At 36.0% G+C, this 19,060-nt stretch overlaps 3 protein-coding genes across 3 annotated transcripts in view; 2 read left to right on the top strand and 1 right to left on the bottom strand.

Annotated features, from left to right (window-relative positions):
• The window catches only part of LOC113236738 (blood vessel epicardial substance-like), a gene marked incomplete at its 5' end in the record, with an annotated part of 18,308 nt that extends 13,895 nt beyond the window's left edge, over positions 1–4,413 (top strand). Inside the window, 2 exons of the mRNA XM_026472902.1 lie at positions 3,014–3,208; positions 4,020–4,413. Coding sequence (XP_026328687.1) covers positions 3,014–3,208; positions 4,020–4,234 — 410 coding nt within the window. The remainder of the gene's footprint in view (positions 1–3,013; positions 3,209–4,019) is intronic.
• A 4,377-nt stretch (positions 4,414–8,790) lies between these two features.
• Positions 8,791–13,868, top strand: LOC113236536 (lipoamide acyltransferase component of branched-chain alpha-keto acid dehydrogenase complex, mitochondrial). The gene is made up of 9 exons (XM_026472653.1): positions 8,791–8,994; positions 9,540–9,685; positions 10,736–10,920; positions 11,171–11,286; positions 11,382–11,621; positions 11,770–12,036; positions 12,170–12,298; positions 13,227–13,298; positions 13,462–13,868. The coding sequence occupies exons 1-9, from the start codon at positions 8,914–8,916 to the stop codon at positions 13,624–13,626; spliced, it is 1,401 nt and encodes a 466-aa protein (XP_026328438.1). The 5' UTR covers positions 8,791–8,913; the 3' UTR covers positions 13,627–13,868.
• A 274-nt stretch (positions 13,869–14,142) lies between these two features.
• Positions 14,143–19,060, bottom strand: part of LOC113236538 (m-AAA protease-interacting protein 1, mitochondrial-like) — a 6,945-nt gene continuing 2,027 nt past the window's right edge. The window contains exons 3-4 of the mRNA XM_026472654.1: positions 18,656–18,854; positions 14,143–14,968 (exon numbers count right to left, since the gene is read on the bottom strand). Of these exons, the coding sequence (XP_026328439.1) occupies positions 14,781–14,968; positions 18,656–18,854 (387 nt within the window). The 3' untranslated portion in view covers positions 14,143–14,780. The remainder of the gene's footprint in view (positions 14,969–18,655; positions 18,855–19,060) is intronic.

Genomic DNA, 19,060 nt, shown 5'->3' with positions numbered 1-19,060 from the left:
TGTGTGTGTGTGTGTGTGTGTGTGTGTGTGTGTGTGTGTGTGTGTGTATGTATATATATATATATTGACTAGAATACGACTCACCACTATACCACACGTAGAGAAAGTAACTTAAATACCGTGGATACGAAATTTTACTTTTATAAACTATTATAAAAGTAAGTAAGTATTATATATTTTAAAAACCCGCCATATGTGAAAAAAAAAACACCTGTAGTTTTACTATACTGATCAAAAGCCTCAATCATAACAATTGTTTTCTTCTAAAAAATATAGCATCTTAAATAAAAGGAAGACTATGAAATTTAACATTTAATTTGAAAATTGTTCAGGAAAATGATCCTGTAAAGATTTAGGTTACTGGAACCGATATAAGAATGTGGCATAGCCGTGAGACGCACTGTACATTAACTATTGGATATTCAGTTTATGTAAATTAAACAATACGAATACGGCATGAAAATAAAATGATTCTGCGGACGGACAGCCGTTTATTACAATGCGACTGTGAAAGTACGCAACTAGTGATTTATGGCAAAAAATTCGACGTTATTTTCTCTGTAAATTCAGTAGCTTCAGCTTCAATTTCAGCATTTCTAGTTCATATGCGTATCGTGTGTCTTAATAATATAAGTTGTAATTTATAGATTATTAGGTATAAATATTATTTTACAGAAATGAATAAATTACATAAACTTTATGCATACAATCATTATATTGACATAATTATTATTATTTAATATGTTCCTACATTATTTCACATAACTATATTAACTATGTTAAAATTACGTAGTACAAAACTTGTACTGGGTATTTGTAATTTTTTGAAATGTAACATTTATTACTATTTGTAACGATTCTTGTAATACAATATATTGAATATAATAATGTAAAGTTTACAAGATAATAAATAAATCTAATTAGTAAGTCTAATTTAGAAAAAGAATAGGATGCGAAAACGTCCACTGTATAGTTGTATTTCCCAGAATATAACCGTCCAGGGAGCTGTAGAGTCTCTGAATGTCGTACGCTCTTTGCGGCATTATAGGATTAGGCTTTTACAGCTACTACATACAAAAAAATTGGAAGACTTAATTAAAAAATATAGCAGTGGATGTACATCATACACCTCTAGATAAGTGTTATTCAGTCAGTCTTCATACAACTTATCGTTGTTCACTTCATACAACTTATCTTGGCAATATTCACAAAAAAAAAACAAAATTACTCGTTTATGGTAACTCAATCGTTCATATTTAAAAAAATAATTTTATATTTTTAGTTGAGTTTTATTCAAATTCCTTCAAAGTCCTTCACCTCGAGCATTCACTTGTAATGTAACAGTTCAAATTCATGCATTACAGCAGTGAGGGAGGAGAACCGAGAATTCGTTGCGCAACCCGAGATTGGAATCCATGGGGTGACCCTGGATAAATTACCTGTACCAATTACCCAACATTAACCACGATTTATATTAATGATGCCTATTCCCCTGAATAATTGTGTTTTTTACTGACGTCGATGACGCAGTACAATTTTACTTATATACAATCTATATACAAAATCTATGTATACAATACTGAGCGGACTAAAACAAAAGCAAAAAAAAATTCTAAATCCAATAATGTCTTAACTTTCCTCGGACATATGTAGAGAAGATGTAGGTTTTCTATTTCATCTAATCACGGCCGTACTAAAGCACACTTGCGTTCAAACCAACCCACCGACTGTAGCAGAAAACAAAACTATTTATTGACACTCCATGTGGAAACCCTTTGTGCTCAGTACACTAATTTATACTTATATTTTCTGATATACTTACTACCTAATATTGTGCTAGTCTCTACTGATGTATTGTCATTCAAATTTGGAGTCTATCCAAGAACTAAACATTACACTAATTGTAGAGTTTACAGTAAGCGATCACAAATTTTGCTTGTTACTTACCACAATGTCGCACTACACCCTACCAAAACATCAAGCTATAAGTACATATTTATACCTTTAGCAAATTCTAAGTTAAACAAAAATTAGCAAACTATGAAGAAACTAAGCTGCTGCAAAACTTGAGTTTGATATTACTTAACCATATAAATAATTTGACGGCCTCAGTGGTCGAGTGGCTTGCATACCAGTTTTCACGGTGTCGCCATTTCAGAGGTTCTGGATTCGATCCCCGGCCGGGTCAGTGTAGAAAACTAACTTTTCTATATTGGTTCGGGTCTGGATGTTTGTGGTACCATCGTTGTTTCATATTTCCATAACACAAGTGCTTTAGGTACCTACTTACTTTGCGATCAAAGCAACGTATGTGAGTCTGATATGTAGGTATAACAACTAATTCAAATGTCCACTCACAATTTAAGCTTGCCTCTGTGGCCGAGCGGTTACCATGCTCTGCCATGACTGCCACGCAGACGTCTCAAGTTCGATTCCCGGGCCGGGAGAAATAATTGTATAGCCTACATTTATTTCTCTCGTGAGTTTGGGTGTAATCTATGTATGTGCCCATGGCACCCGCAACACAGGGTTTCCCTAGTGCGGGGCTCAGATGAGTGTGTGCATAAAAAAAAATTGCATGCCATATTTTTGAGACCCTTCAACTCATAAAACACAGGGCTTTTACCTAGTTTAGGGGACGGTATCCATTTTTATAACTATAAATATGTTGTATTATATAAAACCGTTGTAGTTTTGTAACTGGTGGTGTAACCTAGTTTTGTTTACGAGTGAAACAAAGAATCTTATAATAATTTACATTAGTCATGAAGGTCAATATATAACTGGTAATAATTCTGAATAACGTTTTGTGCCAAGACTGAGCAAAGACTGGGCCCTCTCTCACGTACATACATTTGTATGTATTTCTGCTCGTGCAGATCTTATTTATTTTACCGCTTCCCCGGTTCTCATCGAACTCTGTTCGCCTTTTCCTTGAATCGCACTTTTTTCGCGTCGTATTTGCATAAAAATAAACAAAATAGTTGACTCTGTTATTTATTATAATTTCCAGGCAAGGACATAACCCACAAGTTGTACTCGGTGAGTGAGGGTCTGATGGGCGCAGGTGGCACCAACGATCGCGAGGCGACCGGGAGCAACCTCACACGCTCCGCCAGCGTCGACGCCGTGCACGAGGGCTCCCGCGGTCGCCTACGCAGCGACGACTGGAGGTCTCGCTCTACTAATTCTAAAGGCAAAGGCAAAGGTAGGTGTGGACTACAAACAACTGTAAAATTGAGTTAACATTTACTTGTACGAGGTCATGAGCATGTCAAGCTGGACACTAGATCTAAATTTAACTCTATGCCCCTTGTGATAAGAACGGTCGAAAGTCGAATGCGTCAAGCTTGATATTCTCTTGACTGTATTCAATAGTGATGGTTTTAATGTATTACTTACACAGTGTCTTTTGTTTATTAAACTTTATTGACCACAACACCTATGGTACAAGAGGCGGAATTAATGCTAAAAGCATTTTTTACCAGTCAACCTTTGAGGAAAACGAAATTCACGAATTTATCTCGATACGATTTATCTCGTGAGCTTGGGTGTAATTTGTGGTTGTCTATGTGTATGTCCATGGCACCCGCAATACAGGGTTTCCCTGGTGCGGTGCTATGAGTGTGTGCGTTATTATTATGACAAAGATTTTTTTTGAACTCGACTCAAGGTCGGATATTCGGAACCAATTACGGGCCAAGTATCCTGTTTTGGTTGAGATGAGAGTAAGTGATGGTTTTGTGTGGAGTTTGTTGTACCAGGGGTATTTCGGAGTGAGGTCATGTTAAAGAAGCGGCGGGCTAGCGAGCAAGTGTCTAATACAATACAATTGACTTTTGGAGATGTATGTAGGTTTTAGGGTGCAGATCTATTATTTTTAAGGTGGTAGGAAGAGTTTTCGGTATGCTACCAATTATTATTATTATTATTATCTTTATTTTTCTCAGCTTCTAAGCTGGTTTGACCACTTACGGATCGAAATCAATTAAATGCATTATTATTATTTGTTTTCTCAGGGAGTTCTTACTGGCAACCAATAGTAGCACGTCAATTCCTTCGTCACTCTCCGTTTAGCCGGAGTATGACGCAACCTCCGCGGCTGCTACAGCAAGCCTCCTCTGCGAGCCTACAGCCGCCGCCGCGGCGCCGCAGCCCGCCGCGCCGTACAACGTCGTTCCGGCGCGAAGTCAAATTCGCGGAGGTAACTACGTCCTCCGAGCCGGCGGTGTGACGCGGGCCGCGGCCCCAGCCTGAGCTGGTGCCGCTCGTAGCGCCGCGCCCACTCTCTTCCTCGTCTCCCCGACAGCAATCTCCTTGACCAGACCATGAGCGAACGTTTATGCCTCACACAACGGACTTCTAAAGTGGAATACTTAATCGCCACGACTACAATAAATCGCACCAATCATGGAAGAATCGCGTAAATGAAGTTATGTCAAAAACGTTTATTGCTCCATTGGATACAGAAAAATATAACCCACATTCTCTCCAATTTTTGTAACTGTATTGACTAATATTGTAGATAGAGTTACAAGAATTGGAGAGGATGTGGGTTATATTTTTCTGTATCTAATGGAACAGTAACTTAATTTACTGCCTCCATGGCCGAACGACAGCCACGCAGAGGTCCCAGGTTCGATTCCCGGGCCGGGAGAAACATTTGTATGGTCTACATTTATTTCTCTCGTAAGTTGGGTAAATTTGTGGTTGTCTATGTGTGCGTCTATGGCACCCGCGACACAGGGTTTCCCTAGTGCGGGGCTATGTTGAGTGTATGCGTTATTACTTAAAAAGAATTAATTCTTATATTTGACCCTTTCGACGAGCATCATAAATCGTAAATAAACATGTTTGACGTAACCCCACTTATGACATTCTTCCATGAGGGGTGCGAAATAGTAATTCAACGTATCTTTTTCATTTAAAAGTTTAGAAAAAGAGCTTCCTGTTGTTATTCATATATAGATATGTTAAATAATTTTCGTTCAAGCTTTCTCCTTCGCTCTAATAGGCTAACCGTGTGTGAATTAACGTTCAATACCTACAAGTAGGCAAGTGAAAACAAAAATTAGCGTGCTTAAAAATAAACGTAACGTGTTATATTGACACAAGTGAAGATGTTTGAACTAATACAATTGTAAAATATGTGCGAGCAAGTAGTGAAATAGTGTAATTGTAATTATGGATCCCGTTATGTTGCATAAGATACGCTCAAGCACCCAGAACAACAATTAAGTACACACTAAAATAAGTGCAACCTTGATGCGTAAATTTAAGTAACGAACTAAGCTAAATAAGTTTATTCAACCAAACCAAAATGTTATTACACTAATAGACTTACTTAAAAGTTAAGTAAATATAATTTTTTAGCGATTGATGATTCAAAATGTGGAATTCTAAAAGTATTTTTAATGTTAAAATAATGGTTTATAGTTTTAAGATGTGTTAAATTCGTGATATGTAAAAATATTGAAGTTAGTACGACGATGGATATACTAAATTATTTTTCAAACATGAATGTACTGTGGAATTCTAATTCACATAAATATCCCCGGCAAATGAAAGTAATGTCTTATACCTCTTAAGAAAAAGTTGCAAAAATAAAATGCGTCACTTGTAATAGAACGCATTATTATTATTTTTATATCAAGCAGCGGGACCACCGCAGAAATCGTGCGCCTCTTGGTAAACAACACGCCTTCCCATAACAATTAGTGTCACTTAAAGCTTTAAATCACAAAAACCTGAGGACCAGTGCGCCCGTCACTCTGAGACAAAGTTAACAAGTCCCAACTGCCTGTAATTTCACCAGCACCCCTTCAAAATGGAAACGCAGTAGCTCTTATATTACTGTTTGGCGGCAGAAATAAGTAAGGGGGCAGTACTTCCATGAACGAACTCTTTCACAAGGCAAAAGCTCTACTACTACTAAAAAAATTGTAATTTCCATAACATTTTTTTTTCATATTTTTTACTTTTTAAGATTACTTTTATTCGTTGGGGATGTGCATACACTTCAGTATTCAACTGTATGAAGGTACTGCGTCGTTGTTTGATATAATGAGGATCATACGTAGGTATATTTTAATTTTACAAAATTCTGTTTTTGAATTATTTTTTTAATACATACCCGATGCCTTACGCTTATGTGCTTACTATTAGTTTATTTTTAGTATTAAAAATGCTAATTATAATAAGTTTACCATTCCCAATTTCACGAAAAACATATTGAAAGCGTGTTATAAAATTACAACGAATGTCGGATCTTAAGGAATGAGAGATAGCGTTGTTGGCGATGTTAAACTGTGACACCTTACGAATATGTAAACATTAACTGGTAAATTATTATTAATATTTTAAGGTAGAGTAATCAGGACTGCAACATTGATCAAAATGTATTTAATCAAAGAAAATATAACACATTTTTGTTCTCGATGTTTGCGTAAACATGTAACAGCACAATAATAACTTTAAGATTTTTTTTAATATTTAATGTTCGAAGTTGCACTTTGAAAATATTTCTCACAAATGCAAGTACTCGCTAAGAGCTATGCTTTTAGTAAGTGTATTTACTAATAATCCGGACCCAGTCTTGTATGCGGTCGTTAGCTCTTCCTAATTAGGTGTCATATTTCCCATCAGGATAATGGTAAATTCACGTCGGTGTTTAGTTGATGTTGTCGCTTCATTACTATGTAATATGGTGTTAAACTAGATGAGCAAGTAGTGTTCGTATCTATTGTACCTAACCTTGTCGGGTAGTCGCTTCGACAACAATACGTAACGTAACTTACAGACATCGTACAAGGAAGATGAAATACTGTTACGTAGCTGCTTGTAAATGCCAAGCGTAGAAGTGTTAATTGCTCTGAAGGCAATTTTTTCTTCTCTAATAATTTTGTCCTAGTTGTACGGTGTCTCTTGCGAATACATATCGTTTTTCGTCTCGTCTCGTCTTGTTAGTACTTCTATAATGTTGTAGTGAAAATGTTCTTGATGGGCTACATTGTTTTGCGAGTTTATATATTAATTTTGATTTTCAAATAATGAAATTAAATTTTATCATCACCACGAACAAATCTTTGAAATGCTTTTTAATATATTTCTAAAATGCCGAACCATAACCAAGAGTAAATAATGAACATTAAATCAATTAACGCGTAATTTTAAAATGTAAGCAAGACTAATTATTTACCGACTAATAATTTCATTCAAAATTGTGTTAACGTCAGTTCGGTAACGAACTCTATATGTCGTAGTTACTACAAAAATGTTGGCCTTGCTCTTATGGTGTATTAAAGTAACATTGTAAAAGGCTAGTGAAATTTTGATAAATTAACAACTAGACTTGGATTATAAAATTATTAAGATATAAAACATTAACATTAATTAACAACACTTCATGACTGCGTCTTCATAAACGAGAGCTTTTTTCTATTTTGTATTTGAATCAAAATAATTATTACTAAAAATCGTCTTAACAATGACTACTTGATATGAATTGATAGTAATCCCGCTGGAATTGAACGATTAACAATATTTATTACTATTTAGTCCATAAGAACCAGTGCTACTTATCACAATCACATATTTGTCTTGACATTTTGAACTAGACCGCTTAAAACTGATATACAACTTGTTTTTTGGAAAATTTATTTTACCGAGTCTTCCATCCTTGCCACATAATCTGAATCTCGTTACGCGATTAAAGATTTAAAAAGGGTAATATAAGTAACTACAGAAAAAGAATATTAACTACGTTATTGCTTTGCACTTGATAGAATTTTGTCAATATGCGACTACAAAACAAAACAAAATTTTAACAACTCAGTGTAATGACATCGTATCATAGATTTAAATGTTGCTAGATATGTATTACTCTTCAGCGAATCGTACAAAAACGGGAGCAATCTCTTGAATTATTTACAGCTTGATGTTAGTAAATCGTTATGGGTTTTTTTGATATAGCGGTGTGTCTGTTCTATGCTGTTAAAAATATGTAACATTGTTTAATAGTAAACTGTCAAACGTACATATACCTATAAATTTTCTTTCGGATCATCTAATAAAAAATGTTTTTGAAAACCTATATAATATACAATATGTCTACGTAAAAATGTGTAGTGTCTAAGAGCAGGCAGTTCCAACGTAATGTAAATAAATATCCGTACACAAAAAGTGTGAAAGACACGAGTTACACAATGCACAGACATTATTTTTTAAATTTGTTTCATTTCATGTGGATTATTTTATTGTAGCGCTGCGATACACCGTACCTTTTGCTTTTGTATTAACTATTTACATAGTTCACTTTGCTGTTGTCGTGTAACTAAAACAAAACACTTGACAGAGCGCCTCTGTGATACATGTTAGCTATGTAGAATAGGAGTCGTCGTCGGTTGGAATATCGTACATATTCCCGCAATCTCTTAGTCTGGTTATAAGTTGCCTCAGAGTTTCGTCAAACATAACATCACCGTTATCGATATATATTATTGTATTTATTCACTTTATTAACATGTTTATTATGTCTTTAATAAAATAATTGCTTATTATTGACTTTCATTCTTCAAGTCCTTGATTGAAATATAAATTTTAATGTTATGTAATCTTGATTCTTATTCGCTGGGGTGCGCAACATACATCATTGTTGATAAAAGAAGGAAATAATTGGTATCACTATGACGTAGTGAGATAACGACATGACCTCGGGGTAGCGGTGTTGTTATGGCCCAAGAAAGAGTAGTAAAATGAATAATTGTGAAGTTAAATGTTAATTCAACCAAATGATAACACGACGTTCGCAGTCAGCTCGCGGTCGTGAGGCGACACGCTCATTTACAATGTCGTCGAGCTACTCCAACTAATTACATTTATAAATTGTTATATACCTTACAGTGTGTGTTAAAAATGGCATTTCTTATGAGAAGATGTGTTTTAAACGTGTGGAATATTAAGAAATGCCGTAAGTTAAGTCTGCTAACGCAAATAGTAAGTAATTAATGAATATTTCCCTCCTTACGTGTATCACGTGCAGATTGCAAGCAGTGACCGGACCGGTTTCGGCTGCAAACAAATATTATCGCACATAATCGAACATATACTAGATGCCAATCGAATTGTCCAGCACTATAGTGTATATGGAAAGTAATAATATGAAACGCTTGAAAGTGACATTAAAGTAGTTTATTAATCCTAATTAAAATGCAAATTCATTTCTAACTTTACGCATCAGCTCATTTGCATCTAAATGTCGTTCAACATTTTTGTATTTACTTAAATTAATGTAATAAAAATACCTACTTAAACTCTAAAACAAAATCAGGTGTGTAAAATAAAAATCAGCAGTTACAAGTGAGTTCATGGCAATAAGATAAAAAATAAGATAACGATGCGTGACAAAAACTTATCACAGCAAATAAGTAGATTTTGAGCTATCTACATGTAATTAGTCAATGATTTATTTAATCGCTATCATACCATATTTAATCAGTTACCTAGTTTTATAAATAGGCACAGAAGCACAACTTTTTCAGGATAGACTAAAGAAAGACAAACCCTCAAGACTAGAAAAACATTTCCATCCAAGCGGATTCCATACAAGTCGGATCGCCAACAAAACAGTCGCTTTCAAATTATCCGATATTGGTGAAGGCATACGAGAAGTTGTCATCAAAGAATGGTAGGTCAGAACTGGCACGATTCTGTAGGTGGCCCAAAAAGTGACGTCCAAAGTTCCAAACATATATAATACTATATTTACTTGAAAGTTTAAGTTTGCCAAAGCCAGCCGAGTAACTTAATTGTTGTTTTGAACTTGAACTTTTGTTCACGTGTTTATTTTTAATTTATATTTTGAAAATTTATGGGATGCTTCGCTGTGAGGGTCTTCTATGACAAAAGAGTCCATCCAGGGAAATAGTGCCACCTTACCTATTCCTGCCGCCAAACAGTAATGTGAACATTACTACGTTCCGGTTTTTAGGGTAAGGGTTCTGGTGAAATTACAGGCACATGAGACTTATCAACATGTCTCAGGATGACGGGCGCAGTGACAGTGCCCCTCAGATCTTTGTGATTTAAAACTCTGAGTGGCTCTGCAACTGTTATGGACAGGTCGCTTCCCATCTATCACCTAAAAAAAAACAAAATTACAAATCTGTGTGTCGAACACATTTTGTAATACCTCGAAATGATTCGTACATCGAGTATAATTCGTATAATATTAAACGCGGTCAGTACGTCACCATTTGCGCACACTGAGTGTGTATACGACCAGTCAATGAGTTTTCCCTTGGACGTCCCTTTTTGCCACCCTAATTTAATACAAAATTCTTTTTGAAATTTGAGATTAAAATCTGATAAACTACATTAGGAAGCTGACCAATTTATTGAACTTTGTGGTACTAACTTCTTGTACTGACAACAACATGGATGTTTAAAGTATTGACATTTAAATCATGAATGACTAACAATACCATTTTATGGTCAAAAATATAATTGCCAGTTTCCGAAAAACAGCTAACTCTAAACACAATGCTAAGTAGTAGCATTGGGTTCATAGCGGATGCTTTGCCGCATATGCCGCAAGATTTCAAAACTATAACAAATATTGTGCAGAACAGATAAGAAAGATTTGTTTTTGAAAATTAATACTAACCTTTAATATAGAACACAGAAAACTACAAGTATGCCGTACGTATCACTGCAATATTCTGTTTATTAATTCCAGGTTTGTAAAAGTCGGTGATAAAGTGCAGCAGTTCGACAACATTTGCGAGGTGCAAAGCGATAAAGCGGCTGTCACGATCACTAGTCGATATGACGGTGTTGTCTCTAAACTGTATCACGAGGTCGACCAGACTGCACTGGTTGGACGACCACTCATTGATATTGAAGTCGACGAAGAAGACACAGGTGAAGTTTTGCATCTCTTTTACTGTAATTTTGTACTCTACCTTTTTAAAGGAACACATAGAAAAGGAAAAGGTAATAGCGAATTGGGCTTTTTTCAAGGATTTCTTTTCGATTACGCAATATTTGTAGATAGTTACCTGTATAAATGGTACAGATAAAGTAAAAACTAATTCATATACTACTCGTATGTACATAGATCACAAAACCATGAAAAGACTCGTTAGTATATCTCACTTTATTTATGTACCAGGTCCAACAGATCCTGAAAAAGTAAAGGCAGAAGTACCAAAGGTAGACAAAGCTGTTAGCCAAAAAATAAAAGTATTAACGACACCATCAGTTAGAAGAATAGCAGCACAGTACAAAGTTAGTAATATTTAAATCTATAACACGACAAGTTATATACCATTACTTATTCATTCGCACCAATGGTAACTATCACATAAACAAAATCATTTCAGGTAGACTTCAGTAAAGTAAAAGCTAGTGGTAGAAATGGAAGAATATTAAAGGAGGATATTTTGGGGTATCTCAACATTTCAGCGGATGTATCAAACGAAATACCAGATCCAACGACAATACAAGCTGTTTCTATACCGGTGACTCAAGCCAGAGTTACAACTGAAATTCTACTAGAAGATAGAGTAGTGCCGATTACAGGCTTTGTTAAAGCTATGGTGAAAACCATGACTGAGGCGATGGTAAAGTATTAAGAATTATGTAATATAATAATAATTTTGATTTAAAAGTCGCAAACCAGATATTACTACTACTACGTGTACTAAACACTTCTCGTAATATGCGTAAAACAGGAAACACATTGCAACTGTTGCTATTTTGATTTCACAGAAAATCCCCCATTTCGTCTTTAGCGATGAATACGACGTCACAAAACTAGTAGAGTCAAGAGAGGTTTTGAAAAACATGGCTCAAGAAAGAGGTGTCAAGCTAACCTACATGCCAATCATTATCAAAGCTACCTCCCTCAGTTTGGCTGCATATCCAATAATAAATAGTAGTCTTGATAGCAGTTGTGAAAATATTATTTACAAAGCAAGTCACAATATCGGTGTTGCTATGGACACGCCTAATGGATTAGTTGTACCCGTAATCAAGGTAAAAATCACAAACTATGCAAATCCACTTATGCCAAAGCAAATATTACTGTTGGCGTTGGTGGCTATTCGCTTAAGAAGTACCTACTTTTCTCGTATAATTGAGCACATAATAAATGTGTCTTGGTTTTCAGAACGTGCAAAGCAAAAGTATTCTTCAAATAGCTCGCGAACTGAACAATCTTCAAGAGAAAGGTGCAAAGGGTCAACTCGGGCTTAGTGAACTTACTGGAGGCACATTTACAATTTCTAATATTGGCATTGTAAGTTTTTGAAATACATCATCAGCCAATAAAAATATGGCGACACTAACAAAGTGATCAATGTTAAAACAAAGATAAAATAGCTCTCGAGATATTAAACTTTACATCCGCTGTAACGTTAAACACTCATCAAAAATATGGTTATATAACGTACCTAGTTCATTAGACTTATAAAAGGATAAAGTGAAAAACAACCAATTGTGGGGCGAAAATAGGTGAAATTGAACATTAAAGGCCTATCCGCATATGTCACTGCCGACACGAGATGATCAGCGCCGTGAACGTCCTGTTTTTATAAAAAACATGGATTTATAATTATATATATTTTTAGGATAGACCTAAAACTACAACAAATATTAAGTTCTGCAAATGAACCGCTATACGGCCGTAGCTGTACCTTTAATAGTTAGCTGTACCGGTTATACCTAAAAAGAAGTTTGAAAAAAAACAAATATACGCGATTTAAATCCGGAAAATAGTTTCATTTCCTAGGTGCAACAATCGCGAAAACCTAAGAACTCGATATAAAAAGAAGTGATCGGAATCAGTAGAAAGACCATCAAGAAGTATTTTCCCCTTCAAATTGCGACTCGCAAATTCTGATTGATTCCACGCGGTATTTCTTTTCACAATTTTGACTGCTCTTTGGAAATCGGCGGTATATACAAATTTGGCAGCGACTAGGCATCTAGTATACTTGCCGATCTCGATGAATTTTTAAAAGCCTTGAGCATTCCGTCTCTACCTAGGCTAGGCTTTGTCATTCTTGAAAGCTTTCGGGCTCTAGCTCTGCCAAGGCTTACCTCTCATTACACAACCACAGGAGAAATCACTATAAATCGTATTGCGAATTATAAATTGATCAGTACGGCATATATTTGAAAGTTAAAATTAATTGTGCACCTACAGTCATGTTTTTTAAATACAGGTCGGAGGCACATACACTAAGCCAGTCATCTTCCCACCGCAAGTTTCAATTGGAGCCCTCGGTAAAATTCAAGTGAGTCATTTGCATATACATTTGCATGTACCTTTAGTACCTACATTAAAAAAGCGTGGATACTTCATTTAACTAGAACGGTCATATAATCAGTTCATGTATTGTATAATGTATGCAAAATTCATACAATTCTGATTGCATAATTATGATTGTAAAATTTCAGATGCTACCAAGATTCGATATAGCAGGCAACGTAGTAAAACGGCACATTCTCACAGTGAGCTGGAGCGCGGATCACAGAGTTATAGATGGCGTCACCATGGCACGTTTCTCTAACCAACTAAAGGCATATCTAGAAAACCCGTATACGCTCCTCTTAGATATTTAAATTATTTACTAAATACACAACATAAAAAAGGTTGATGAACCGTGTTCAACCCGTTTATGCAGTGTAGTCTGAGCAATTCAAGAAGAGAATCGTAGAAAGGCCGAATTTACGAAGCTCAAGATAAGCAAATGTACTCGATTTATATTTTTGTAGTAAAATTACAATACATCTAACTCTAAACGTTTTATTTATAAAACGAGCAGGAACAGTAATTATTTTAACATTGATTCGTCATTTTACAAAATTTCCCATGTTGATTTTTCATACATATGGCATAATGCTAAGATATTTTCATCTACCTTTAATTTTACATTCAATAAAATCGTAGTTTCACAAAGTCATTACTTCCATATGATATTTTGGAAAACTACATAGATGATTTTTTTAGTATTCCCGATAGTCGCTTACACGATATTTTGAATCACTAGCGACATTGTTGAAGAGATCGGTAGATTAATTCAAGACCATGTAGACCAACATCAAAGATTTAGTCTATCTGGATTATTAAAAATAAATGTTTCTACGTATTTACGTTCCTCGTTGTTGATTTAGGGGGTACGCCGTTCTGTTAGACCATTTATTCGATCCAACTCATTTTTAATACTAGTTCGTCTTCATCACGTAATTTAACTTAAAGTAAGAAATTCTCCGGAATATTACATGGCCTTAAGACCCGTTAAAACAAGAAATAAAGCAGTGTCTCCAATAGGTTCCTACATAATTTTGACATATTACTACACTTCCGGACACATAATTCGAGCCACCACGCATTTTCAGTATTAAATGCCCTAAGCTTAAACAATGTTTGATTGATCAAAAACTATTATACAATTTTGAAACTAGTATACTAAACGTCTTCTCCATAAGTCCTTGTTGGGAATTTGGATTTGCAAAACCGGTGGAAAACTTTTCCTTCGATAAGAACACTATTTTTGTATTCTAGCCCTTTACAACAAAAATGCGAGGTGGCTCGAATAATGTGTCCGGGAATATAAAACGCCGTTGAATTGGTGCAAAAAAATACTTTTAGACATGAATACGAGCCAGTCATGGAAATGCCTATAGCTAGATTCAGATAGGTTATTGGTTAAATTCTATTTCCCGATAAAGTTTTAAATGTAAAGTGAAGAATGGACGTATAAACGTAGCGACGTTTACTTTCTTCGTAACACTTCAAACCTAGTGACTTTGAAATAGGCGATCGTCCACTCTGGAATGCTGTGCGGCGTATACTCACGATGAAACCTTGCGAATATTTCCGTAAATATTAAGGAGTCTAAACTGTTTATTGGCGCCCATTTCAAGGCTAAGAATGCCATATCAACATCACAAAATTTCTTATCTGGAAAGATAATACAGAGATGATAAGTCTCATCTTAGGTATTAAGCAATCGTATTATAAAAGTATGGTAAGGTATAACTAGGGATGTGCAATATGATATGTTGAAGTAGCGTGCAATCTGCACTTTAAAAAAGTTCAAATTTAATGATAAAAAATAAACCATACATACACACATACATATAATCACGCCTATCTCCCACCGGGGTAGGCAGAGACTATGGACTCCCACTTGCTACGCTCCTGACAAACTTCCTTCGCCTCCTCAACTGGGAGTAGAGGAGGCGAAGGAAGTCAATCTCTTCATACATGCCCGTTTATTTTTGGTACTTTTAACCCGGCCTTTTTAAGGACATCCTCAATCTGATTGAGATATGTTCGCCGAGGTCTACCTCTCCCCACGCTTCCATCCACATTCGCTCTATAAATTTGTGCCGTCAATCGACCAACATGCATTCTTTCTACATGACCAAACCATCGAAACATCGCTCTCTCTATCCTTGTCACTACATCATCTTTCATACCACAACGCTCTCTTACCTCACTATTTGGCATTGTATCTTTAAGACTAATACCGCACATATTGCGCAAAGCTCTCATTTCTACAACATTCACCCTACTTTCATGTTGTTTCTGCCACACCCAACACTCACTATTAATTTAATGGCTGATTTACACCAATCTCTTGGTACTGTGCCCTTCCTCCAGCTTATATTAAAAAAACGATGCAGCATACTGACCACTAAGCCTCCTCCAGCCTTCAGCATCTCTACCGACACTCTATCATAACCTGCTGACTTTCCCGCTGTCATGCCTTTCAGTGCTTTCAAAATCTCATTTTCATTTATTTCACTTTCGTCCTCACTATCATCACTCTCACCTTTCATGCTCATCACAATGATTTCTTCATCATTTTCAAATAAACTTTCAAAATATTCTCTCCATCTGTCAAGTATACATTTCTCTACCTTTATAATGTTTCAATTCTTATCTCTAATTATATTGAACTGTAAGTCACTTAACTTTCCTCTAGCTGCCCTTATGGACTTCCAAAATCACTTTACGTTAGCCTGAAAGTCTTCAATAATCTTCTATACAGTTCGTTCCTTTGTTCAGACTTCTTTTGATCTACTAGTTCTTTTACTCTCTTTTTATATTCCTCTCGTAATTCCCTAGTACCGTTTATTCCATACACTCTTTGGTTACCTTTAGCACATAACCAATCTAACCACGTTTTCTTCTTCTCATTTACAGCCTTTCTTACCTCACAATCAAACTATGTATTCTTGTTTTGACACCTTTTCTTCCTCTTAGATACACCACACACCTCGATCGCCACATTCGTCACAGTTTCTTTTATCAAATTCCACAACTCTTCAATTTCATTCCCACTACCACGACTCACCTCCGACTTATCGAATCTATCTCTTAACTTATTCTTATATTCATCATTTACTCTTTCTTCTTGAAGTCTTTCCACCTTTATTTTTTCTATAGCTGTTATAGCCTGCTTCACGCGGTGTCGCCAACATTTAAAAAGACCTCTTAACCGGCTTACTACCAAGAAGTGGTCTGTGTCTACAGCACCACCACAGTATGCTCGTGTGTCTATAACTTTATTTTTGATCCTATCATCCACAATTACAGAATCAATCATACTTACAGCATTTTCCCTCTGACAAGTATACGTGTAGATCTTTTTGTGACAAAACATTGTGTTTGTCACGCAAAGCTTCCACTCCAAACATATCTCTAAAACACATACGCCATTTTCATTCACCCTACTATCACCAAAACTACCTAGAACGCTTTCATATCCATCACGTTTAACTCCAACCCATCCATGAAAGTCACCTAACATAATAACTCTTTTATTCTGCTTCACCTTCAGTAAAACGTCTCTCACGCTATCCCAAAACTCCTCATTTTCACTTTGGACCCTGGCATCCCCTCAATCCCATGTCTGGGCATAAACCCTTATCACAAAAAGTCGAGTCAATCCAATTTAGTCGCATCCAGAGAAGTGTTGAATTTACAAATTCATACTCGTTCTTACATTCCTCCATTCTAGCGGACAGAACCACGCCTACACCTTGACAGCCTTTACTTGTTGTTGACACCCCTGATCAGTACGCCGTATATGTGCGGTGCTTGGTGGTTCCGTATCCCTTTCGTTTCGTTTGACTTACACACAACACATCTATGTATCATCCATCATCTGACATACTTCATCAATTTTACTATCCATCCCTCCTCTCACATTCAGCGTAGCAAAGTGGCTTTCCTCAGCCCGCTTTTCGCCCTTTCGTGAGACATGGCGTGATGGGGTCGTCGCCGTCATTCACATTTTTATTAATTTTTTAAAATCATTGCTATCCCACGAACAGCAAGGGAAAACTGAAGTACACCCTATTAGAGCCCCGCATACCAGGACAAGGCTACTAGCACTCTGAGTGCGCCAAACCCCAGGGCAAAACGGCGCGCTTACGACAAGACTTGCCTCTGGCCACGCATCCATCGGCACGGCCAACCTTAGATTGACGGGCAGAGGATAAAGGAAAGTGAATAAGTGAAGGGAATGCATGGAAAGATCTGTGTAGGAATGTGGTTATAGGAGGACACTGTTGTCACGGAAGATGGGGAATGTGACAATCGTAGCTCGGGGCGCCGAGTTTACCCGTATGTTCACTATTCAACTACCGGACAAGTAATTGGTGAATACGGGATAAAAATATGACGGGATAAATATAAACCAATTTATACAAAAAGGTCTCCTCCACTATTTCCTTATCAAAGGACATGATAATGATACATTATGTGACTATTGCATTACAGTTAACTTAAATTGAAAATCATACATTTAAGATTAATTGCCATTTTTCAATGTCTGAGATAGAAAATAGAATCGTAGCATATAACCTTAATAGGTAGTATGTTACGATTCGCATTTTTAACCTACTTCAAAAAAGGTGGAGGGTCTCAATTCGACTGTATTTTTTGTAAATATGCTACGCGATAACTAAATTTTGAAATTATAGACACGTGGGACTTGTCAACTTATGTCTCAGGGTGACGGGCGCAGTATCGGTGCCCATCAGATCTTTGCGATTTAAAGCTCTGAGTGGCACTACAAATGTTATGGACAAGCGTATAGCTTACCATCAGGCGCACGACTTGATCGTCCCGTCACTTGATATTATAAAAAAAATTGAGAACCGATTTTGAGAATTCTTTTTTGTTGTGAAGAGAGTACCTCATTGCTTCCATTTCAATTTGAAAAAAGTTCCCCTCTAAGGGTGGCAAACTAGAGAATGAATCCGGTTTCGCGCACATTCCGGTAACCGATTTCAATAAAATTTGTCAAATAGATGTGTAATTCCACGAACTTTCGAGGTAAGTTATATATAATTACCTTTTATAAGATGCGTGTGATATAAACAAACCTCTAGGTTATGTGTTCTAACACATTATTTACGATATAACAGTCCATACAAATAATATAAATGTGAAAGTAAACTCTGTGTTGTGTTTTCATGCCTAAACCGCTAAACCAATATTGACGAATTTTGGTATAGATATAGGAGAAGGACATAGGCTACTTTTTGTCATAAAAATAAATCTTAAAAGGGGTGAAATAAGGAACGAAAATTTGTAAAGAGAAAATATTTATAACAAACCAGAAATATTTACCAGCTATCCTTATGAAGTAAACTTTCCTCGGTGAACATATCTGGATGTCGTCACTTTGTAAAGCCAATAAAGAGCGTTGTTTTTCACCCCAGTTGCGATCTAACTCGCGTATCAAACTCTGCCGTGCAGCCTTTGTCAACAACCCATTGAGTTGAGCAAATTCACCTTTACTTATCACTTGAGTCACTTTAGATATTGCCTGTTTTTCAAAGCAATTTCATATGTAACATAAATAATGAAATCAATTGTATCGACTCTACATTGCAACAAAATTAACCCATATAAACCCGTTATAATGCTGTCCTAGGGTAAAACAAACGTCAAATGGAAAAACCAGGGTTTCTTTGTTTGATAAGTAAAATCTTATGAAGGAGTTTTCAGTAGGTACGTAGAGTGTGTACTCTA

Source organism: Hyposmocoma kahamanoa, unplaced genomic scaffold, assembly GCF_003589595.1.
Source record: "Hyposmocoma kahamanoa isolate Upper Pololo Valley unplaced genomic scaffold, ASM358959v1 92, whole genome shotgun sequence".
Classification (NCBI taxonomy): domain Eukaryota; kingdom Metazoa; phylum Arthropoda; class Insecta; order Lepidoptera; family Cosmopterigidae; genus Hyposmocoma; species Hyposmocoma kahamanoa.
This window is presented reverse-complemented; position numbering and strand designations above follow the sequence as displayed.

Bases quoted from the DNA above. Each gene is read 5' to 3' on its own strand.
- LOC113236536 (XM_026472653.1), top strand. From the start codon at position 8,914: ATGGCATTTCTTATGAGAAGATGTGTTTTAAACGTGTGGAATATTAAG. The intron at 8,995-9,539 runs GTAAGTAATTAA...CAACTTTTTCAG, and splicing joins TAAGTCTGCTAACGCAAATA to GATAGACTAAAGAAAGACAA. The intron at 12,037-12,169 runs GTAAAAATCACA...CTTGGTTTTCAG, and splicing joins TAGTTGTACCCGTAATCAAG to AACGTGCAAAGCAAAAGTAT.